This window comes from Marmota monax, unplaced genomic scaffold, assembly GCF_021218885.2.
Source record: "Marmota monax isolate L192 unplaced genomic scaffold, Marmota_monax_Labrador192_F-V1.1 WCK01_AAM20220418_F8-fsc00131, whole genome shotgun sequence".
NCBI classification, from domain to species: Eukaryota; Metazoa; Chordata; class Mammalia; order Rodentia; family Sciuridae; genus Marmota; species Marmota monax.
The window spans coordinates 1,375,691-1,401,674 of NW_026693141.1; the positions used below are offsets into that span (position 1 = coordinate 1,375,691).

The window sequence follows — 25,984 nt, forward strand, 5'->3', positions numbered from 1 at the left end:
ATGAAAAAACAAATAAAAAATTAAATTCTGACCATTCAACTCCAAAATTCCACAGGAATCATTATCCTGAAATGATCACTATTACTAATTTAAAAAGTGTCATTGTGATAAACTGTGGTTGATACATCAATAAAAGGAACTTCATTGCCAAATGTTCATTTATATCTAGATTATGGTGAATAATTACCACAATGTTATTATTCAGAAATAGTAGTTTTCCAAAAACATCTAAATATAAGTTGGACCTACACAAAATAAGGGAAATATGCCATTCAAATTTCAACATTATCTTCTTTCAGGCTCAAAAACATTAAATTTCAACATTATCTTCCTTCAGGCTCATAAAATAAATTCCACTTATCAAAATCAATCTACCCATTTCTCTTGAAAGTTTCCACAGAAAGCTGAAAAACATGTGGTGGGCAAAAAAGGCATTAGTCATCATATCTATGCCAAAATATTTTAGAAATTACCTGGGCATGGTTAGAAATTTATCTGTTTCAATATAGTTCTTTTCATTTGGACCTAAAGGAAGAAAAATTGATTAGATGACCACTGTCATCACAAGCTTCATTAAGGGTTTATTTGCACAAACTATCTTAGTAGACGAACAGTACAGCAAGAAAAAAAAATACTACATTCCATCTTTCTAAGAACCAAGACTGGCCAGAAAGAAAATAGCAATAAAAACATGAAATAAACAAGTAAAAGAATCAGCAGACTTAAAGGGGAAAGAAGAAATTGGAAGTGAGTTCATTTGCCTCCAACATCCTATGAAATCATGTAATGATGAGACTACAGGGGGTTATGAGGGCAAAACAAAAATAAGCTACAAAATTACCAGGATTGAGGACATTGTAGTATGATGTTAAGAGAAGGGAGCGTGCAGGACTGCTGGGAATCTACAAAAGAGTATAACAGGAACTGCTGTGTAGTATTCCCAGCGGGATGGTTCAGAGGGTTTGATACAGAAAAAAATACTCCAGGCTTCAAAGACTGCACTGCCAGCAGAATGAAAATTATGAAAAGAGTTTTCTTAATGAATGACATATAGAAAGCCATATGCACAATGTTAGGAAGACAGAGTACCAGAGAGGCTAGACAAGGGGAAAGATTAGAAAAGGAAATGTCTCTCCCTTCCAGCGAAAACTAGTTGATTTCACTCAAACATTCCAAGGAGGTAATGACGTAAATTTAAATGAACATGTGTTAACTTGTGATAAAAGTGAATTCATAAAAAGTTCCTTCTGAACTACTGAATTATGATGTAAATTCTAAGTAAAAAATAATTTGTTAAGATCAATTAGAAGAAGAGTGTGGCTGGTTGGGATGGTAAAATAATATGAATCAATTGATACAAGCAGAAACACATTGAAGAACAGCATTAGGAGTGAGGTAGTAGTAAGGGTAATAGGATATGTCATTTCACATATGGCAAAACTCTTTTGGGAAAGGCTGTAGTGATTCATAATCTCTCACAGGCATAAGATTTCCTATTAATTCGTGTTCTTTCCAATATCTGGTGTTTCAGGCTTCTTAATTTTTGCCACTTATGCAAACTACCAAGTGAGTACTTTGTAGAGAAGAATATCATTTTACTATTTGTTTCTAGGACCTCTCGTTTGAATCAGAGTCCAATTTGGAAAAAAACAAAAACAAAACAAACAAACAAACAAACAAAAAAACGCTAAGTAAAACAGAAGTGAAGTCGCCTCCATTTGAAACAAGATACGTTGTTGTGGTTTTCATTTTTAATTTCAGGTCTTCTTCTTCCCTCACCCACTTTTCCATTCTTCTGCATTGCCCTCCTACTATGCCAGATTTTCTGCTAAACAACAGAATGCTAAATCACATTTACTTTCAACTAGCAAGGGAAAAAAGCAATGAGAATTCCAAAACATAACAGCACAATTTTATTTAAATAATTGCACAAAAATAAGAATAACTGTTCTCAGTTGGGAGTCCACAACTAACTTGGAGAAGGGAAAATATACAGTATAAGTAATCAATAAACATTTGTGCTAATGAGTAAACGAATGACAAAAGAAAAAATGAGAAAACTTTTAAATGAAAAAGCAATAATGAAACACATTATGATAATAATGCACATTGATTCTTCTAATTACAAAAATTTAAATTCTAGACTTAAGAAGTGATAAATCCAAATAAAGCAAGGCTGAAGTATATAAACTAAAGTTAAAAAGCACAAGAATACTAAAAGCCTTATGGTTTGAAATTCCACAAGCCCAGTATTCGATAATGAAATTCTTTAACTGGTTTGAGAAGCAAGTTGAAGTAAGTTGAAATTTGTGTCAAGGGCTAATTTAAAGTCTATAATCATCATCTACTGATCAAAGAATTAACTTACCTTACAGGCCACATGATATACCTATCAATTCCATCAAGAGATATATAGAGAAAGAATGAATGATATACTATTTATATCATGCAACAAATCTCCTCTAGTTATTATCAATAATAAATTAAAATTCTGAATGAAAGTAGAAACCAAATAAGTAGACCAGTGGGAGTACTATCAAGTCTCGAAACAACTCTCTACCAAAGTAACATAAATATTACACTAAAAAAAGACTGTCAAGAACTATAATACATTAAACTCTATCAGTCTTCTTTCAAATGTGAAAAACATATAACATATTTTTCACTTACTTTATATTAAAAACGTTCTATAAGAAAAAGCTCTTGAAAAACAGTTATTGGCAACACCACTAAATAGCCTCCATAGGGTTACTTCTATACATGAAACAGATGTAAGCATAAGGATTCCATTTATTCAAATTATAGCAGTAAATTATGGCATTAAGTTTAGAAGATGCCTACAATGATAAAAGTGTTTTCTCATTTTCCTAACAATTAAAAACACTAAGGAGAAATCAATTGTAATTGCAGAAAATAGTGAATACTAATTACCAAAGTCAGTTAATATACATGAACAGCACCATCTAAGGGAAATTTTGCATGTTCTAATATATCTTTTATAAATATGTGTGTGTGTGTACGTGTGTGTGTATACACACTCTATTAACTAAACCAATGGAGAAAGTCATAGTTGTCTTAATCCTGTAATTTTAAATAAACTTACTTGCTACAATGTTTGTTACAACAGATTTCTTAAATATCATTAATTTTTTCATTGTATGAGAGTGGTATTTCTTACTTTAATTTATACATTTATGTTTTTATATTCAAAACTAACAAGGGAAGGTAATCTTGTGGAAAACAATGGTTACCTAAATAAGAGATTTGAATTTAAATACTCATAAGGATATTAATTCACTATCTTGTTTAATGAGAAAGTAGAAAGTTCCAGTACTGAACTGCCCAATTCAATAGCTTTCATTTAACTGTTATTCCAAATGCCTTAAATGTTACAGGAGTTATCTTAGAAGGTTAATGTGTTATTGTGAAATATACTTAACTTTTAGTGAACCCACAAGTTCCTATTCTTTTATATGAAAATAAAGCAAAGTATATAATGGTTCTTTACAGAGAAAACATACAAATAAAATTATATTAGTAATCTACATCCCAAAACTCCATTTCTAAATTGTGATCACAAACATGTAACAGTAAAGTTACCACCTTAATATTTTTAAGTGTACAGTAGTGTTAACTACTATATTTTCATTGTTGGGAAAGTCATTAGTACTCTTATAGAGAACAGTACTGAGAATCTTCAAAAAATTAAAATTAGAAGTGTCATATGGTCCAAGAATCCCACTATTAGAATTTCTACAGAAATTAAATCAGTAATGTTGTAGAGACATCTACATTCCCAAATTCATTGCAGCACTATACACAATATCAAGAAATGGATACAGCCCATGTATTCATCAACTAATGAACGGATAAAGAAAGTATGGCATGTATACACAATGGAACACTATTTGGCAATACAAAGGATGAAATCCTATCATTTGTGAGAATATGGATGGAACTGGAGGTATCCGTATTAACGGAAACAAACTATGCCCAGAAAGACAAATACTGCATAATGTTACTCATGTGGAGTAAAAGAATGTCAATCTTGTAGAAGAAGCTCAGAGTAGAGTGGTGGATACCAAGGGCTGGGAAGAATACCATAGAGGAAAGGATGGGAGAGGTTGATCAACGGTGGAAAGTAAATTACAGAGGAGAAGGAAGTTGTGGTGTGCTACTACCGGCGGCATGTCTATAGAGTAGAATTATATATCATACATTTCAAAAACGTAGAAGGATTTTGAGAGTTTTTATATTAAAGAAATGTTAACTGAGGAGATAGACATGTTTAACCTGATTTTGACATTACACAATGTATTCATGTATTGAAATGTCTCGTTACAATTTTTATATTTTTATATTTTCATGTAGCAGTTAAAAGTTTAATTTAAAAAACATATTAAACTTACCATCTTAATCTTCTTCAAGTATACAATAAAATACTGTTGACTACTGCATACATACTGTTATCTAACACATCAATAAAAACTTTTCTAAGCAAAACAAATTTTGTATCCATTGAACAACTGCCCATGCCACCCACCATCACACTGAAAAGTACCTTTTTAAAGATGTTGTGGGCTTAGAAATTTTCTTAACGGCATCATGAATTGTTGCTTTTGTTGTGTTCCTATAATCATAGCATTATACTTAACTAAGATATACAATAGTTTCACATAAGTCATAAAATTATCTTTTTGTCTTTTTTTTTTCCCTTCCACTCTGGGGATTAAACCCAGGGTGCTCTATCACTGAGCTACAAAGTCCTCTCTGAATTTCATTTTGAGATAGAGTGCCACCAGATTGCTGAGGCTGACCTCAAACTTGTGATCCTACTGTCCCAAACTATAAGACTGGGGATGTAGCTGAAGCAGCTGGAATTATAGGCATGAACCACCATACCCTGCTCAAAATCATGTATCTAACTGCTATAATATCTTTCAGTTTTTGAAATCATATTCATTCAGACACCTGCCAATTCTCAAAAGACAAGGAATCATTAATGTAAATAAGAAAGACTGATTATGGGCCGGCAATTTTTTTCCCCATAAAGAGCCAGAGAGTGAATATTTTAGGCTTTGTGGGCCACATGGGTTATGTCGCAATATAGCTCTACAAATGTAGCTCAAAAGAAGCAAGGAGCAATACATGAACAGATGAGCAGGAATGGGTATCAATAAAAATGCTTTTATAAAAACAGGTGGCAGGAGGGATGTCTGCAGGGGGCCATGGTATGCCAACCTCTGAGATAGACCAGACGGTGAGAAAAAGGGAGCAAAGAAAGAAAATCAAAATAAGTATTTAGAAACAGCTATTCTCAAGAATAAGTGACTACTTCTAGGATCGATGTTTTCTGTTTTATTGACTAACTTTGATTGTGAGGGCCAAACAAATGGAATATTTTTTAATGACTTTTTTCAACACTGAACTATTGGCATTCGGTACATCAGCATAAATAATGGAAATGCTGATCTGTAGCAAGTTCTGATTGGACTTGACTTACCTTAGTAATGGGTGGAATATGACGGTAATGTTTCTGGCTCCAGGTTTGCAGACAAATTTTGTTCCTCCACCTTCAATTAAGTTGTCATCAGGACCCCCTTTCAGAAAAAAGAAAACAGAGATATTTAGCGTGCTGAAACTTTTATAAATAAATAAGCCAAGTCTGTATACTTGAATGTCACAATTTGAAAACTGTTATCTCCATATCTGCAAAATTATCTTAAGTAATTTGACCCAGTCTTCCCTGACTAAACTGTGAATTAGGATTTTGGAATTAAAAAAACAGAACCTAGTAAGAATAAATGCAATATTTAAATCAACACCACAAGGTTATAATTATTTTCTGAAGGACAATGCCAGTTAAGGTTAAAATTTAGGTCTCTGGTCAACTATGCCTTTCTTAGGTGAGCACATGAAACTTCATGGGGAAGGAAGAAGTTCCATTCAAAACTGTCCCGGGTTGTAGGACTAGAGCAGAGGTTTGTATAAACCTACCTACCTGGTCATATTTCATCAGATTTAAGACCCCAATGATTATAGATACATTGTTATTTTATGTACTACTAGAAAAAAAATCTAAGAAAACTATATACAGCTTTCTTAAAAAACTTTATTTTTTTCTTATGAAAAGCTTCTTTGGCTTTTAAAATAAATATATGTTTGCCAATACTCTCTTGTGCACATTCAATAAGCAAATATCAGAAAAACAAACCCTTGAGGCAGTTTTTGGGGATTGAACCCAAGGCACCATTATCATTAAGCTACATTCCCAGAATTTTTTTTTTTTTAGCTCTTTATTTTGAGACAGGGTCTTGCTAAGTTGCCCTGCTAGTATCAAACTTGAGATATTCCTTCCTTACCTTTTTGAGTACCCAGAATTATAGGTATGCACCATTGCTAGGCTGGTTAAAGCATTCTCAAAATTATATAATGTTCAAAGGCTTGTTCTTGGGGCTGGGGTTGTAGCTCAGTGGTAGAGCACTTGCCTACTATGTGCAAGGCACTGTCAATCCTCAGCACCACATTAAAAATAAATAAATAAATAGGTTTTGGGCCCATTACAGCTATTGAAAAAAAAAAAAAGGCTTGTTCTTCCAAATAAACATGACTTAGAGTTGTCAATGTCCTTGTGTTCTAAACAGTGTCATTCTTGTCACCAAGCATGTGGGTTTCTTAAAGAAATATGCCATGTTGCAGCTTCTAGTATTTTGTTCCAAGCAGGTGATGAGCATTCTAAAAAGTTTAAAGTTGATTCTTTCTTGGTGCTATTAGAAGATTTAAATAGAAGCTTTTCCTATACTAATCATAATTCATATTACTTTATCAAATCATCCTTAATTGGTTAATTAACTGAAACACTGAAGCATCATGGTGCAACACATTCTGTGGCATCATAATTATTTTCTAAAGGACAATGGCCAGTTAGATGCCACGGGTTTAGGGTATGTCCTAATTTCAGAGAGTTTAGAATATAAAAAGGATGTTTATAACTTTGGATATTAGGAGAAATGCTTCCACCACTCCTCCTGTTTCTTTCCATTTTAAAATGAAATTCAATTAATATAATCCCTGACTTCTCTCTACTTGTATCCACTCTAGGGGCAGCGAAGTAATTCCCCTTTGATTGGTAAATATTGAGAAGGAAACGCTGGGCATGCATGGCTTAGCAAGGCTCTTATTCTACTTTGGAAACTGAATGCCCATAGATATTAAGTGTTGTCTGATTTGGTGTAGCTATAAGGCTGGGGAGGTAGATCAGTGGGAGAGCACATGCCTAGCATGTGCAAGACCCCAGGTTCAATCCTCAGCACTGCAAAAGGTAAAAGAAGAAAGAAAAAAGTAAAGAAAGAAAGGCAAAATAAATTTATAAAGGCCCTGTTTTTGGAAGTGGTCTAACACCTTCTATAAATGAGTAAATACATCTAAATTTCAAATTTCATTACCACTCCCATTTGACCACAAACTAAGTTATGTCTATATCACTATTATTAATATAAAAGTGGTATTTAACTTTCTACTACCTTTTGTTATTTCTTAATAGTTTCAGAATTCTGGCAAGAAAAATAGATGCTATTTAGTGGGTTTCTTCAAAACTCTACCATTCTACATTTAAATATTTTATTTCTTCTAAATTAAACATCTGCTTTCTGACTATAGTTCTTTGAATGATATCAAACACGAAAAAATCTCATTTGATTTATTATCTACCTAATGGTCTCTTGAGGCATCTTGGAAATTGATAAACTTTAGAAATCCATACCCTGGATCAAGACTTCCCAGAGGCATCAGAGACTAGATAAGTACATTTAGAGCAGCTGTTTCCAGCAACTAATCAGAATATAGTTTTGCAGGCACATACAGTTCTTAATTCAAAATCATGACCTATTCATTCTTATTTGAAGAGGTGCTGGTGATCAGCGCAGGGCCTTGTGCAGGCAAGACAAGTGCTCTGCAACTGCGCCACGACACCAGCCTGGAAAAAATCCAGCTTCTAATATCACATCTGCATCAGAGATATTAATGTTAGGCTAATATTTGCAGGTAAAAGAAAAGCAAAATAAATGTGTTGAGAATAACACTGAATCTGGGTCTGTAGCTTAGTGTTAGAGCATGTGCTTCAGGAATGAGTATGGCCCCAGGGTTCAATCCCCAGCACCAAAAAAAAGACTAACAGAAACACTACTCCTTTAATAAAGATCCTCTTCAAAATGTCACATGGTAGGGTTTCAAACAGAATAAAGAAATAGAATAAATATATCATCTTCATCAAAAGTTTTCCTTCTAAGATAATAAAATCTAATCAAAATTAAATCACCATGGAGACATGTATAAAAGAAACCAGGTTATATTCTGCACTCCAAGAACCATAAGCATAACTTCCTATGCAATAAATACAAAAAATAATTCATTATTCAACCCAATATGAACATATCTTTAAATTATACATATGAATTCAAAGAGATGATTTCCAATGTTTTATAAATATTGTGAAGTGCTATGATTTTTGGTACTTAATAATTAAATTCAGACCTGATTAACCTAACTCCAGTCAAGCAAGTCTCTTCTTGCAACATAATGAATGCATGATGTTCCTGCCCACCTGTATGCCTTGGCTACACTGGGCTGCCCACTGGAGGGCTTTCTCTCCTCCTGCCATTCCTTTAGGTCCCTGTCTGGCCCCAAACTCTCAAATGCCTTCCCAAAGTCTACAATTGCATTAACAGCAACTGTATAAGTAACCTATATGAACCTTAACATAGGACACTTCCAAGATCCTTAGTGCTTTTTAATGCTTATGTAAATCTTTTTTAAATGGAGGGTCAGAGACCTATCTAGGCAGAATGTTATTAGAATTAGATGATAAAATATATGAAATTTCTTTGCAAACTTTCAAAAGCCTAACAAATGTAAGGAATACTCTCTAGTGACAATAATGTGAGGAATAAAGACAAAAAATGAAATATAAAGCATAGAAGTCACATGAGTGATTTAAAGATTTGACTGTGAAATTAATGACAGAACACGAGGCTAGAGACTAAATAATCATTTGACTTGGTCTAAATCCCCGCTAGCTACAGAATGACAACCTCTGATTCACTGAGTGGGATAAAGCTGAATCAAATGTGAAGTTTGGGCAAAAACTTTAACCCCAATACCGAGCCTCAACCCATGGCTGAAATTCCATCTACAGATTGCTGTATACTCTAATAGTTCCATCAAGTGTCAGCTATACTACATTTGATGTGATTTCCTCTTTACAAACCAGATATCCAAATATTATAAATGGGTTCCCCCCAAAAGCATAATTTGGAAACTTAGTCTCCAATTTAATAGTGTTGGAAGGTAACATCTTTACCATGAGGGCGGTCATGAATGGATTAAAGCCATTATCTCAGGAGTAAACTGGTTATAAATTCCTGTTGGGACCTCTTTCCCTCACTCTCTCTTTGCTCTTCTACCAAGGGATGAGGTAGCAAAAAGTTCCCCCAGCTCCATGATCTTGGTCTTCCCAGCCTCCAGAACCACAAGTCAATAGAGTTCAGTTCATTATAGACTACTCAGTCTGCAGTGTTCTGTTATAGCAAGAAATAGACTAAGACACTAAAGTACCAATGAACAGCACCTATCCAGTGAAAATATTCTTGACAACAAAGCTGTCAGACAAAGTAAAGGCCAACGCCAGAGATTAAAAGGTCTGTGAGTCTCTACCCTCTGAGATCTAATCTAGCATTTCAGTATTCTGGTTGAGAATACTGAAACTCACCTCTCCTCACATGCCTTCCCATAATCAAGGCATCTGGGAGCTACCGTCACGATTTAAGAAGCATGCTGCTCAATGCTGAGAAGAGCATCCAACATGCCAGGACATCTCTCTCTTGCATTCATTGTGCGTAAAATCTAATCTCAGCAGTGGAGGCCATGTGATCAGCACCAGAAAAAAACATTAATTACGATGGATAGTTGGGATGAAAGGGAATCTGAGAACAGCACAGTGCAAAGGGAGGGAAGCAGAGCTCCAGTTGTATTTCCTGCTTTTGGTGAAGATGAGAACGGTCTGACAGACTCTCCTGAGTGACTGGGAACCAGCACCAAGGCCATCTGACCACTGAGCATGACAGCATCTTAGTGCTCCCAGGCTAGTTCCTTCCTTCAGAATTCATTTACTTCTCAGAAATTACCTTCAAAATTAATTTACTCTTTGATTCTCCCCAACTAGGATTTGCTGTCATTGATAATGAATATAGCCATCTCAATCAAACAAAAATAGAAAACCAAAGGCTCAGATAGAAATGGAAATAAATATTCTCCTTGAAGGAACCATGATATACTGGGAAAAACCAATAAGCACTTGTGTAACATCCCAGATTTGTGGTGGTATTTCAATGAGATAATACATACAAGGGCACATACTACAGCATGTGACATCCACTCTCTCCAAGTAATGGTTGTGTACTCTTCTTTTAAAAATTTCAAACTGGGTTATGAACTCCCATTTTTACCCCGTATACAGATTGCAGAATCACATCAGTTACACATCCATTGATTTACATGTTGCCATACTAGTGTCTCTTGAATCAAAGTGTGAAATATGATATATCAAGAACTATGTAATGTTTTGAACAACCAACAATAAAAAATTAAAAATAAATAAATAAAAATTTCAAACTGTTAAGGATCTAAGTGAACACTCTCTCTCTCTCTCTCTCTCTCTCTCTCTCTCTCTCTCTCTCACACACACACACACACACACACACACACACACACACTCATTACTGGATATAAATTAGAAAGAAAAAAAAAGGTCCAAATTAACAGAAGTGGTATTCTTGATACATTAGGCAACAAAGTAAAACAAAGTCAATAACATTAATGAGACCAACTTTACCACAAATGGAAAAAAAAAAAAAAGTGTTACTCTGGGACAAAAATACTGCATTGATACGCTTAGAAAATTGATGGGAAATTTACAGCATGATGGAATGAAAAAAGTCTTTTTCTATTCTTAATTTTTCAATTAAAGGTAATCAGTATCAAACATGTAGATGTTAACATTATGAATACCTTGTGTCAAGTACTTAAATAAAAAAATGATAATCAGGCTGGGGTTGTGGCTTAACGGGTAGAACACTCTCCTAGCATGGGCAAGGCTCTGGGTTCGATCCTCAGCACCACATAAAAATAAATTAATTAATTAAACATATTTAAAAAATAGTAATAGAATTTGATAGTGACATTTATTAAGCCAAAGAAGGCAGCAGGCCCCATCTGATATTTTTAATGTTTTCTGGATTTAACAAACCACTGGGAAGGTGAATTCTTTCATAGTAAATATTTGCTCCATAAATACACAAAATGTATACAGAACCATAAACATGGACTTATTGATCACATCAATAAATAGGTCCTTAGTTGGAGAGTGAGTCATCTGAGTTTCCTGATGCACAGCTTCCTAGGTGGGCTCTTTTAGATCAGGTTTTTTCACATGTGCCTATTCTTGAGGCATAAACTATCATTATGACTTCCTACTTTTGCCACTAAACTTGTAATGAGTCTGTCAATAAAAAGACCCTGGGGTTTGGTGTCAAGAAGAAAATTAATATAAAATCCTTATCCTTTCCCTCAAATGGTTTACTATTGCACTGAAGTTAAACAAATCAGGATTGGTGATGTTATTGTTTTGCTCAATGATGACTTGTTTTGGAGCCTGGGAAGAAAAGCCGGGCAGAAGTCCCTCAAGGAAAGAATCATCTTCAGGACTAAACTCATAGGGTATAACTGTTAACGACAAGACTGTTTTCTTCATGGATGGATCTCTTGTGCCTAGAACAATTTCTGGCACATAATAACCACTCAATAAATATTTGTTGAATGAATACATGAATATAAGTGGATGAACAACAAACCAATAAATATGCATGTTTCTAGACCAAGTGATTCAACCACAAACAACCTTAAAAAATAGCAGCTATTCCTACATGAAATATGTTCAGCAAGAAATCCAAGTTTTAATAAAGGGCTCAAAGGTATATTGGTTATTTGTAGAAGAAAATCTTCCAAATAGTAATATGTTAATTATTCTCATCATAAAAGAGTAACTTCTCAAATAAATGCCTTGCTAAGATTTCATTATTCAATTATATTTTATTCTTAGTTAGCACTAACTTTGGCCTATATAAATAAGATGGGTGCTAAGTGTTACCCCTGGATGCGTTGAAAGAGCTAAGAGGGGAGAAAAGGATTCATATTTATCAAACAAATAACTAAGAAAGCGGTACTGTGCTGCATCCTTCACATAAAATATTTAATTTGATCCTAAGGATATCCCTGCAATATTATTATCTAACATAGACATGAAGGAAGGGAGGCTTGTAGTGGAGGAGGGGAGGTAAAACATCTCGCTCAAGGTCACACACATTCAAACTTCAGGCTGCCCTCCCCAAGAAATTTTTTTCATCCATATTAGTATCCTATTATTTGTTTAATATGTTATATTCCAAGAAACTCAACTCAGAAGTTAAATAAGGAGATAGAGATATGGGTGATATAAGAAAAGTCCAAAAAAGAGAGCAGTCAACCCTGATTTTGTGGTATTATCACACACAAAATGTATTCCCCAGAGTCAACACTGAAGACAGCAGTAGGTTATTCAAGCCAATATTTAAAAAGGCTCTCAGATTACAAGTGTAGCCTGAGAGCAACTATGCTGTCTAGCTGTATAAACTATTGAACAGGAACTTCCTAGGGGAAAGTGAGGCCAGAGAGAACCCCTCCCCTCTAATACAGTCCAGCAGCAAGAACAGAACCCTATTTCCCCAAGTCTCCTGATTTCCAGCAGTAGATATGCTTCACACTGCAGGAGAAGCTCTGCTTGTAGGGCCAGGAACATGAAGGCAGAAAGACAGGAAAGGGCTGGGACCTTCAGGGAGGGAATTTTGGACAGTTTATCTGTCTCAATCCCCAAAACAGTAACAGAATCTCAATTATTTTCTGTTACTGCTTAAACAAATGTCTTCCCTGGCTTTTTATGGTCCCCAACAGGTCATTCCCACTTTTTCTATCCTCTATACAATATCTTACAGTTTCCTCATGTCACACACACAAAGCATGGAATCCTAGAGAAATCATCTCAGAGTTTTTAATTTTAACAACAAAAGCAAAAGGGATAATGTGGAAAAAATAAAGTTCAATATGTGTCAAAAGTTCCATAATAAAAGGAGGAGTCCTAGCATGTAAATGAGATAGACTTTCCTCCCCCCTTTCCCTTCCTTCTTAAAACTTGTCTCTATTTATTCTGTGACTTTAGAGTCACATGCATGAATCTTGTTTTAATAGTCATGAAACACCCCAACCCACCCCCAAACACCCCCAACTTAATATGCAGGTGTGAGCACTGGGAGAAAAACAAGGGATGGGATGGGTTCTTTGGCGTTCAAAAGCATAATAAAGTAAGGTGACAGACATCATCCAGGATGTCCTCCTGGCCTCTCACAAGCACTGGTGGTGCTCACTAGTTGAATCAGAATCCTTTCTGTGCTCTGAGCAGCTACAATGGAAACTACTGGAAAGTGAAAATCAGTCATTCCGGTTATTTTTTTTTTTAAATCTCTCTTGCTCCATGTTCTTCCTTTATTAGGATTTGTTTTATACAAAACAAATGAACAAAAACAACAAAGCTTTCTTGAACATTTTTTCAGGGTAATTTTCTCATACAAAATGGGGGTGGGATGAAACAGCAAAGAGTAAGGAGCTCATGAAAATTCAGTAAATTCATGCTTAATTTCCTCAGTAGTTTAAAGCTTAAGGCAAACTGAACTGAACTTTGAAAGGAATAAAAGAAAAAATATTGATTAAGGATTCCTTGATAATTTTTTATGCTACCAATAAATAGCCCAGCTGAGATAAAATATCTGGAATTTACAGTATCACTGTACAATTATAGAACATTTTAGAGCAGAAGTAATAGTGAAAATGACTCAGGCAGAGTTAGGAATCTATGAGACAGATATGGTAGAAAAACTAGGGAAAAAAATATACCTGAAAGTTCTGATGGGATAGAAATTCAGACTATTAACTATAGATGGAAAAGAAATGAGGCTAAAAAGGACTTGGCCCCCAAAAATGGAGGCAGCTGATACTTGGGGATCTCTGTAAGGTCACAGTATTTATGACTGATGTCAGAATGAGAGAGGTTTCAAACTGGGCATTCTGGAGTATGCCTGTAATCCCAGAAACCTGGGAGGCTGATGGAAGAGGCCAGCAAGTTCGAGGCCAACTTGGGCAAATTAGTGAGACCCTGTCTCAAAATAAAAATGGCTGGAGATGTAGCTCAGTGGTACACCTATCATGATGATACTGCCTGATACTGGTGACAAGTTCTGCTCCCTCAAATGTCAAAGTCTGAACATTAGGGAATCATATCAAGGAAGCACATAAAGCAGGGTTTATTTTAAAAGGGGGTAACATAGTCGCTGGTATCCTGTATCCCCAGAAGCAAGGTGTTCTGCCCTTCTTAAGTGTCCTAGGCTTCCCTTGTCCTCCTGCCCTCTTTCCCTTATCTTTCTCCTTCCTGTGTACAGGACTGGGCCCAGGAATGCTGGGTGGGATGGGAAACAGGTGTGCTGAAGGGGGAAGGGCAGGATGCTGCAACCCAGGACACCTTAACAACCTTAGAGCTCCCTATAGGGAGGGGCAACTCCTGGGACAGGTTACCTCAGCAACAGATAGGAGCAGGGGCAGGTTCTAGATAAGGGTGTTGGAAAGGCTCTGAAGGAATTAACATTTCAATCCCTCTGAGCAGTCTCCAGCTGTCAATCAAAATTGGCCTCCTGGACCTGACCTGACTCGATTTACCTATCTATTCTGACTGCCTGTCTAACTCTGGCTTCAATGACAGAGACCAAGGGCTCAAGCCCTATAATCCCCGCCACCCCTCCCCCCCCAAAAAAAGAACTAAGGGCATTTGTTTGAAAGGAAAGGGAGACTGAAGTTAGATGGCTGAAATTATATCCTGCCTCAGTTTCCCTGTGAGGAGCCACAAGAGCCTCTCTGAATTAGAAATGTAGAAGGGGAGGAATAAATCTGATGTTTCAAGGTTTGCATAAGCAAAATTTGGGGATAATGGTAAGACACAGAAATGAAGGAAATTCCAAGGGTCTCAGCAAAAGAGGAAAAAAGGGAAGATCCTTTTCTCTTCCTGGCATCTTGTATCTGCTGGAAATTTCCCGATGAGCAGACTGCTAGACAGTGGGTGACTCATCCAAATTTGGCTTCATTCCTATATTTTTGGTTAGAGACCATGAAATAATTCTTATAAAGAGCACTGGGATATAGGTCAAGGAAAAAGTGCCTGCTTCCCATGCATGAGACCCTCCTGGGCTCAATCCTCTCTCTCTCTCTCTCTCTCTCTCTCTCCCTCCCTCCCTCCCTCCCTCCCTCACAAACCCCCCCCCCCACACACACACACAGATGATATCCTTTTGAAGCTCAAGAACTGAATACATGCTAATAAGTGAATTTTATAATAACTTGTTACTTATTGGGGTGCAGTCTCTTGATTAAAAAAAATAAAACCAAAAGGAAAAACACACATGGTGCCTATTATCTTCTCAACAAATATTAAAACACGTTTGGGAGGACAGGGTGACATTGGAACCAAAATGAGCAATGTCAGTAAGAGTTTCGGGTCAGTCAGAGCTCATCCTGAGCCATCAGTTGACTGTGTTCATTGGGACCTCCTCCGTAAGCACAAGTCAAAGAAGGATCCAGTAGCAGCAGTCGGAATTCTTCTGGAATGGAGTCTAAAATGGCATGCCCCATGAAGAGGGACCATGTAGGATATGAGCCAATTACCAATGGACCCACAGTCCCTGCATGCACATTTTTAAATGGCCGATCAATAAGGCACAAGGGAACTTTAATTGACCATTTTTGAGAAGCATTCCTATCTTAGTGATATTATCCTCCAACTAGCTTTATTTTAAGGCTACATCAGGAGATTGTATTGATCCTTTCTTTTCCTTCCACTCTAACTAGTTTTAATTATCTTGAATCTATTAAATACATTTTAGTTGTCTAATAGGGTATATCTAGTGCAGAATGCTCATTGTGTAAGCTGGAGTCACCTACCTTACTTATCTCATGTTTGATTTCTTTCACTTAGCATATTTTTTATGTTGTAGCATATATTAGTACTCCATTTCTTTTTATGACTAAATAATATTCCAATTTGTGCACGTAACATTTAATTTATTCAACTTTTCATCAGCTAATAAATGGATATACAAACTTTTAGGTTAATATGAATAATCCTGCTACGAACATTTTGTATGAAAGTATGTTTTCAATTTTCTTGATTATATAAATCTGATTAGTCTTTTAAGAAACTGCTAAATCATTTTAAAAAGAGACTGTGTCCCAACACTAGTTTTTTTGTTTGTTTGTTTTGTTTTTTGTCTTTTATTAAAGCTTGATGGTTCTACATTGTAGTTGGGTTCGTCCTGACAAACTCATACATGCATGGAAATACATTTTAGTTTATTAATTACTAGTTTTCAACAGAAAATTGAAGGACTTGTGGGTAGTGATAAAAAAAATAGGCACTACGAGTATTTTGTATTTCAGAAGAAACCCTTCCCACTACCAGCTCTCTGTAGGCATGGCTCAAAGGACCACTGAGGAAGATGCAGCAGATGCTGGCCAAACAGAAGCACATGGAACAGGCACAAATGCTAGGGGAAAGGCTATGCTAGCTGCACTGCTGCCACCTGACAAAACACACACCCAGCTTTCTCCTTCATCAACTTCAGATCCCAGAAGACTAAACAGTTTACTCAATAGTTGCTGGTAAGTAAGCAAGAGTGACATAAAAGACACCAGAACACGATGAAGTTCCCTAATCCGATGAGACTACCTTAGTGCTCAAATCACAGGTTACCTGCAGGTACTTTCAGCTAGTTGGAGACTTCCCATGATGGCTTGGCAGTTGGGTGGTAGATTTATCATGCAGAGAAGTCTCAAACTGAGGACAGATTGAGCCCATAGACCTTATTCTGCCTATGAAATTGTCTAAAAGGGAGCTCACTGGGAATGTTTAATGTATAAATATACGAGTTCATATTGAAGAAATGGTGTTCTTAAATGCTTTTATTGTCTTTGCACACAGAGATGTGCTTAAATCTAAGTACTCCCAAAGTTGGGAAATAATTATTTTGAAGGAATCAATGTGACAGATATGACATATAATAACCCAAAATGACTAAGGGAAGTAGGAGAGATGATGGGCTCCTTAAACACAAATTTAGAGTCAAAATATAAGTTGCAAAACACAGTGGCATTTAGCTTACTGACAACGATAATCAGTGCTGGTATCCGAACAGAACTAGCATTATTCCATGGCTCATTGAAAGCATCTGGATTACTGAGGCACAGGTGGCTTTAAATAACTTTACCGGCACACTCACAGTCACTGTTTAGGTTTGATTAGCAACAGTCAACTTTCCACAGCAACTCTTACAATACTCTTACAATATTCTAATGAAATCAAAATTAGCCTTCCAAGCCAGCTGAACATGATCCATGACATGATCAATAAAATTATAGGTGATAGAGGGCATTTGTTTTACTGCCTACGTGTAGACAATAACATAGGATTGAACATACCTAATGTCCAGCAAATAATTCATGAAAATAATCAGTGTTTTACAATCTATCCAGACTGCCTATCCTGAAGCTCTCTGATGTCAGTACTCTTTTACCCGCAGTGGAGTTTTTTATATATAACAACAGTAAACACAGTCCCCTCCTATTTTTCTACAACTGAAATAGTGACAATAACAATAGAGAAAAAGTTTTCTGTATTCAAAGTCTTTACTTCTGTCCTTCACTAATTACGATAAGAAAGACCAAAGACAGAAATACAGTAATTTTTCCAGTCTTATTTGCTCCACATTTATCTGGCACACTTTTATTTTATATTTAGCTTCAAATTTTTAACTTTGGTTTGAATAGGCAGGACTGACTGTTGTAAAGCACATACTTAAAGCTTTAACATTTGACATTTTATTTATTTGATCCTAAACTTCCCATTCTAGGAATTTACTCTTACCCTCCATAAAAAGTAATAATATGAAAGAACTAAAGAATTGGCAAAAAAAAAAAAAAAAGATGTTCATCACAGGATAGTATATTAAGCTAAAAAAAGAAACACTTAAAATGAAAAACATAATTGGCTAAATAAATCTAAGTATATAAGTATCTAACTATATGCATATGTACATATACATAATTGGAATATTATACAACCACTAAAAGTACATAAATTTCAATAAGGCAAGAAAAATATAAAACCATTAAACAAAAGGTCAAAGATTAAAATCATAGTGTGAGATGAGCCTATATTATAAGTCCCATAATTGCACTTTTGGAAATATTTGCTGATCTGGTGCTTTTTTCTTTCAAGTCTGCTAAATCTTGACTTCTTTTTTCCTGTGCTGTACATTGTGTGTGTGTGTGTGTGTGTGTGTGTGTTATAGGTTCATATTCCATAGAAATTTATCTGTAGAAATTATTTAAGGAAACGTATGAAGATCATTTCCCTCAGAAAGCATTTGTAGGAACTTCTGCTACTCTACCAAAGGGAATGATCACCATGAAACTCACTCTGAATCAATTAGCATTTTGAAATTTTCTTACACCACCAGAAGATGTATATTTAGACAACTAATCTAGTTTTCAGTTCTCTAGGAATTTTTCCTCCTTTCAGCCTACTACAACATGGTTAATTTTTTTTTTTTTTTATGGTCTCTGACAAGAGGTAAGAAGATAATAGGATAGGGCTGATATTTTTAGAATATCCATATACTAGTTTCCCCAGGCTGGGTGGGTCCTGTGCTTTGTTTCTATTCTCCTAGGCTTTACAAGTTGAAAACTGGCTTTGGCAGTACTTGCTCTAAAATCTTTTCCTAGGCCTTATTTTATTTGGTTTCCCAAAAATGCTGTCTTGCCAGCTCATCAAAGAAACTTAATGCATTTTTCAAAGTTTTATGCAATATTTTTAGTTTTTTTTTTTTTCATGGAAAGAGTAATGAAAGTATCAGTCATGCTAGAAAGAGAGGTCCATTTGCAATCTATTCTTTTTACAAAGGTCTACAAATAACTTTCTCCTCAGAATTCATTTTTTTCAGGTGCAAGTAACTTTGAATTATATCAGATATAACTATGACATTTTTGGGTTTTGTCAATTCTCATAGTCCAACTAAGATAACTATTTTAATGAATTCAAGAAACATATATCATAAAGCAAAAATTAGCACTTGCCTGAAATATTATCAGTTAAGATGACAAAGAAATATAACAATATGTAAAGAAAAAACATGGATTATAAAATCAGATATTAGGGAAATAAATTTCTCTTTCTTACTTTGATATCAAGTAATAGCATCAAGTATGCTGCTTATTCTGAGTCTTCTATTTCTTATCAATAAAATGAGAGAAATTAACCATAGAGTTTGTTCTCAAGAAACCCTTCCATCTATGAATTTTGATTTCCTAAATTATAAAATTTCCTTTATAATATATTTATTTTACCCATTGGTTTTATTTACACTCTTTCTGATACTGCATAAAATGATAGAGTGGTATTGTTATCATAAAAATTTATTCCAATTATAATCATTGAAATATCACATGCAAAATTTTATTGAGATTTTAAATGAGAATGAACTGTATTTTTTTGCTTTGGGATATTAGTTATTCTTTAGGAAAAAAATAATTGGTATCATTTTGGGCTGACACTTTTACAGACCTAATATGACTGTTTTATGCTCTCATTCTTTCATGAGAAACATTTCAGATTCAACCATGACTGCCATAAGAATTTTCCAATGCAGAGAAATAAAAGAGGCAAAAGCCATAGCAAGTCTCTGAAATTTATCTAAAATATTTCCCATTTACTCCCAAACTAGCATCCAAATTTTAAAAAGTCACTATAACCAATGGTTCTTAAAAAAACAATCTGAAGGAAACATATGCAACAGGAAAAACAATGCCATTGTATTTAATACTCTATAATGAGTGACTCAGCATCTTTGTGCCTAGGAATGGGTTGGTTGTAAAATAAGCATGAGTGATAGACATAAATAATGGTCACAAGAAGCTCATGTTATGATTAGGATTTTTAAGACACAGCAAAAAATATAAAACCCTTATAAAGTATAGCAAAATTTAAAAAAAAAAATCTTCAAAAAGAGAACAACTGCTCTTGAGTTTGGGAACCAATTTATGTAAGCATAATAAAAATCCAAGGGAGAAATGTGAAGTTACATTTGTTTAGTGGAGGAAATGTGGCACTGTTCCTCTACAAAATAGCCTTATGTTAATAATACAAGAAAATAGATTGGCAATGATAGCACATAATATAGAATTCTTAATATTGGTATTCAATAAACACTCCATTTGGCTGATCAAAACTAGTGACTCAATCACAGAATAAAGGAGCTAATTATTAACATTTTCTAAATACATCTTGGAAAATTACTGCTATGACCTCTTCCTGGAAAAGTATTTTTCCATTGTATTTCTTTAAAGATTGGCTATTCTGCTTTTTAAATGTTGTTTTTCAAAAGTTTAAAATACAGACAGGAAAAAAATAAATAAAATACAGACAAAGTTTTATTAAAATGAATGCACAAAAGAATCACTTGTCAGTTTAGCTTAGGAGGGAGCAGGGACAGGCAGAGGTCACCAACAGAGAGGCTGTGGAGATACCGAAGTAACCTAGCCTAGAGATTAATGGTCTTGGAAAAGAGCTACAGTGAGGCCTTCTTCATCTCGCAACACAGAACTAAGGGAAATTTAGAGGAAAATTATTATCTAAAATATTTCTCATTTACTCCCAAACTAGCATCTGAATTTTAAAAAGTCACTATAAATTATAAATTCAAATACAAGTGACAAGTATTTATTAAGAACCATTCTGGCAATGAAAAGAACACCAGCCTCTGTTCCCTCATCCAAAACCTTAGTGTCCCCCACCCCGTCAAGCTTTCAAGCACTTCTCATCCAACCCACCAGAGTCCTGTCCCAGTACTTCTCACCCTACTCACTACTGCCACCTTCCAGGCCACCACCTCTCCTTTCAGGGATGACTGACCTCCTAACTGGTCTCCCTACTTCTGTCCTTGCCCTTTCTCCTCATGAATGCCAGAGTAATACTGCCAGAGAGTCTGATCCAACTAGGGTTCTCTCTAGGACGCTGCAAGGCATGCCCTTCCCATTTGGAGTAGCAGTCAAACTCCTACAAAAACCTCTAAGACTCTACACCCCTGCTGCCGTGGGTGGGTTTCTGAGTTCATCTCCTACTGATCCTTTCTTGTCTCTGCTCAACTCAGGAGAACTTCTTGCTCTTTTGCAAATGCACCATGAATGCCTCTGTCTCAGGATCTCTGCTCATCCTGTTCCCTCTGCCTGTGGACATTCTTTCCCAGAACTGTATGGCTCCCTCTCTCACCTCTTTCAGGTCATTACTCAACAATCTCCTTCTCAGTCAACCCTTCCCTGGTATATGTCATAAGAGAAAAAAAAATACAAATAAATTCATTTGAATATTCAATTTAATCAGTACAAAGCATATATTTCTATATTTCAACAATTAAATCTCCTAGAATTAAGTTCAAGAATTCTGTCATAATGATATAATTCTATGAAAGAGGTAACACATGGGAGACCCACCCCAATGAAACATCTGCAAAGCTCACAGCTCAAACATACACACAAAAAACTGAAGCTACACACATCTACGTGTCTGCATCAGCTTTTCTTCCCCTAACAACATAGTTTCCTTATGTCATTAAATATTTTTTTAATGAATATTTACTGAGTATGAGTACGGACCTGGTAGGAAACTGCCAAACATTTACCATTCAATAACTATTATTAGAAAGACTGCTGTGTGCCAGGCACTATACTCGGTGCTGGAAAATAAGAAGGATCAAAAAAGATATAGCCCTTGCCCTCATGGAGAAGACCAGACTGTAAATGAGATTATTCACATAGGCTAATGAAATTTGGAATCACGTAAATAAAAATGTCACCATGAACTGCCTTCCATGATATGAAAGATAGACCAAAGTGGCAGGAGTGACCCTGAGCCCTCTACCACATAAATGGATAATCTCTATAATATTATTGGGGTCTAATTTACTTCAAGAACCAGAGAAAGCCTCCCCTTTCAGGAATTTTTATTTACACAGAGACCTAAAAGATGAGTGGCAGTTGATCTCTGGAGTTGGGGAAGGTGCGTTTCAGGCAGCGGAGGAGCGCATGTGAAGGCACTGGGCACCTTCAGGGCACTGAAAATGGCTGGGTGTGGGAGCAGACCATGGACTGGGCAAGCAGGCAGAGCCCAATCACACAGGACCTGCGGGTCTTATGAAGTAAAATAGATTTTTTAAAAAATCATAAATGCAGTGAGAGGCTATGAAAGGGTTATAGTAGGGAAGTGATATGACTTAATGGAACTATAAGAAGACCCTGTCTTCAAAAACTTAAGGGTACTCTCCAGCACAAAGCCCTCCTTAATTCATATCCCAATAAGTCTTGCTTTGAAATGCCTCTCCTATCTGCTCCAAAGCAAAGTCTCTGGACTGTCTCAGTCTCTTCTCTCCACCAAATAGCATGTGGAATCTTCAGCTTATGGAACAGCCAACCATCATAGGACGACAAGACCTCTGGCCACTGTAGGTAAAAGCCAGAACACCTCTGGTTCCTATTTCATCGGCTAATTTCCTTGGGTGGTAACTATCTACCCATTACCCCAGAATTCCCCTCATGATATTCTCAACTTCCTTGCTCCTGATTCAGATCCCCTTTTCTAGTTTCCAAAACTCCTCACAATTATCTCCTGGTTTTCTCCTATGAGCACCGTTTCTCCAAGGGCCTCTAAGTGTTGTTATTTACTCTCACACAGGCAGGGGCACTAGCTCTCTAGACTGAGTGGTATCTCAAAACATGTTTCAGACCACTGCATCTCCAGCATTTGGATAATAACTTTGTAACAATCCTACTACTTTAGGGTCTGTCCCTTTATTCTGTGCCATCACATCTTTTTTGCTACCATTTACTAACTTTTGCTCTGATTCACTGTATTATTCCCCTAAATTTGTCCAATATTTAGGCAGGTTGTCAGTATTAATGCTCATGGCCCTCCAAACACATGGGCCTCTAAGGGCTTTGACGTTCTCCTCTCCAAGGACCTCCTCCATTTACTTTAGCCACTGTGGTAGACACAGGGATGCACCACCCAGAATTTCCTTCAAGGAAGGGATTGCTTCTGCTGCAGCAAGTGCTGTCACCTTCAGTGCCCAGCTATCAGCCACTTGGTAATCAGCCTTCTGCAGACTATGAAGACCTTCTCTGTGGAGGCCATGCCCTTCACAGGCAGGCCCACATCCAGTGATTACATAAACAAGAGGCCATTTCAGCCAAGTGGAGGGAAGTTCTGATGGGCAAAATCCACTCCACTGATCCCTGCTCCGTTCGCCTAGGCTCTAAAGGGCCTGCCTGCTATTTGCCATTTTTCTGCCAAACTAGCTGTCATAGTTGGTAACCACCAGTAGATCATTCACCTTTACCTCTTTCAGTCTCTGCCTTTAGAGAATCCAACCTGCCTCAGCCCCCAACGTCCCCTCCTGTCTCAACCCATATATCATCACCATCTATTATTGCTCCAACTACAAATTTCCCACTTTCCTCTTGCCATCTTCTTTGGCAACATCACTTACAACCTACCAGGTCCTTCCTCACCTTTCCCCATTTCATCACCTTTTCTGTTCTCACTTTCCTCTTTGTTCAAGCTCTCTTGCCAACACCACTTCCTTGTCATCAAACTACTCTGGGGAAAGCCAACCCAAGAGAAGCCCCATTACCTGCCTTCACTCTGTCTATACACTGCACATTGGCCAACTAAAAAAGACCTCAACTCTACCCTGAACACCCACCACATTTTTGTGGATAATTTCCTTTTCCACTGTCGGCAACAACTACATCAGCCCTTCTCTATTCTCAAACCCCAGTCTCCACTACTTCCTCCCTCACTCTTCCTACTTTATACAGATGTCAACAACCTGGACCTCCTGTGCTTTCCCATTTGCAGAAACATCAATGTTCCCATATCTACGCCCACTGTAGTTCTCTTCTCAGAGCTTTGAACCTATAGCTAATACCTAAGAAGAATGTCTTAGAGTAATTTTAATAATAAATTAAAATAATTTTAAACTTCCTATAATTGAAAATTCAGCTTCTCTCAAAATGACCAAAGAGATAAATTCATAGCACACATTAAACTCTGACATAAATGTGATATTATTCAATGAGGTGCAAATATAAAGTATGAGGATGAGTTCCATAATTCAGATTTACTTTGGCTAAATTTGTTTCTTATTACTTATAAAACCAACAATAAATTATTTGGAAATTATAATATGAAAAGAATGGAAAACATAATGAAATATATAACAGAAAGAATACATTTTCTCTTTCTTTCTGTCTTCTTGTTGGATGTAAACAATGAAGAATGTTCATTACATATTCAATTCATATGTTACAGCCAGGAGATTCAACCTAGAGAAAGGTATATCTGTGTCTTTATAAGTAAGGAAGCATTGAAGTCAAATCTTTTATTTAGTAAAGAGTCTGCCTCTAAATCAGTCTCTGATGGTTAATCCGTAAGAGAGGCAGGCATATATATGTCCACGGCTCTTAACCTTGGTGGGGTCACCAAAGTTTCTCAGAATCTTATCCAAACTACAGATTCCTTACTTAGAAAAATACACGTACAAAAGAAGACATCATTTTACAAACAGTTCTAGGTGGTTCATAGACAGTCTTAAAATTCTAATTTTCAGGTATAATAAAATTAGTAAAGTTTCTAGAATTACAAACAAATCCAAATGTTGAAGTCAAATTCAAACCCCACTATATCCTCTGTTCTTGTCTAATGTATGGGTCCTTGGTCCAAATATTTAAACATTTCCAACCTTATTTAGTTATCGATAAACAGTAATAATACCTTCCTTGCTGTTACGGATTTTTAAAAAAATATTTAATTTTTTTAGGTGTAGATGGACACAACACAATGCCTTTATTTTTATGTGGTGCTGAGGATCGAACCCGGTCCTGCCCGTGCTAGGCAAACGCTCTATTGCTGAGCCACAATCCCAGCCCCAACTGTATGGATTTTTATATAAAACAAAAAATGTGTGTGAACCTCTCTGACTTTTTAATAAAATTATTATTACAAATACTAGTTATTACAACATGGAAACACTGTGATGTAAAAATTTTGCTAATTTGCCCTATGAAAAATCTATTAAGAGCCAAATCCTTATAGAAAAGCAGGATAAATTTTCATAGTTTTATTCTAGAAATTTAAAAAATGTAGAAGAAATGGGAACAAGTGAGCTAGAAGAATGGAGGTATAGGAAGGAATTTGATGATGATCTTCAGATCTGTCATCTATGGTCCCAAAGGAGAGAATGAAGACAAACAGAGAGGAGGAATTAGTTAGTCTACAGCAATTTGTAATGTATTATGAAAGATCTAGAAGAGTCCAAAGGTTCCCAACACATAGAAATGATAAATGTTTAAGCATATGGAAATGTTAGTTAGCCTGATTTGATCATTACTCATTATACATTGAACACATGTATCAAATTATCATACTACAACCCAAAATATTGCACAAGTATTATCGGCCAATTAAAAATAAAAGTAAAAAATTCAAAAGGGCAGATTTGGCTTTATAAAAGTAAAAACTTGCTAAATATTAGAAGGGCATGCAAAATTAATGATTTAGAAGATAGTTTCTTCCTTATAATATAAGTCGTTTGTTTTTCCAAAGTGAAACAGGAGATAATTTGTCATGGTATCATAAAGGAGATTTAAAGCACTGATTGAAAAGTAAGAATCCATTACAATAGTGAGATTC

At 35.9% G+C, this 25,984-nt stretch overlaps 1 protein-coding gene across 1 annotated transcript in view; it reads right to left on the reverse strand.

Moving 5' to 3' along the window:
- Window positions 1-25,984, reverse strand: part of Exoc4 (exocyst complex component 4) — a 782,534-nt gene that overhangs the window by 415,978 nt on the left and 340,572 nt on the right. Inside the window, exon 10 of the mRNA XM_046455063.2 lies at window positions 5,504-5,600. Coding sequence (XP_046311019.1) covers window positions 5,504-5,600 — 97 coding nt within the window. The remainder of the gene's footprint in view (window positions 1-5,503; window positions 5,601-25,984) is intronic.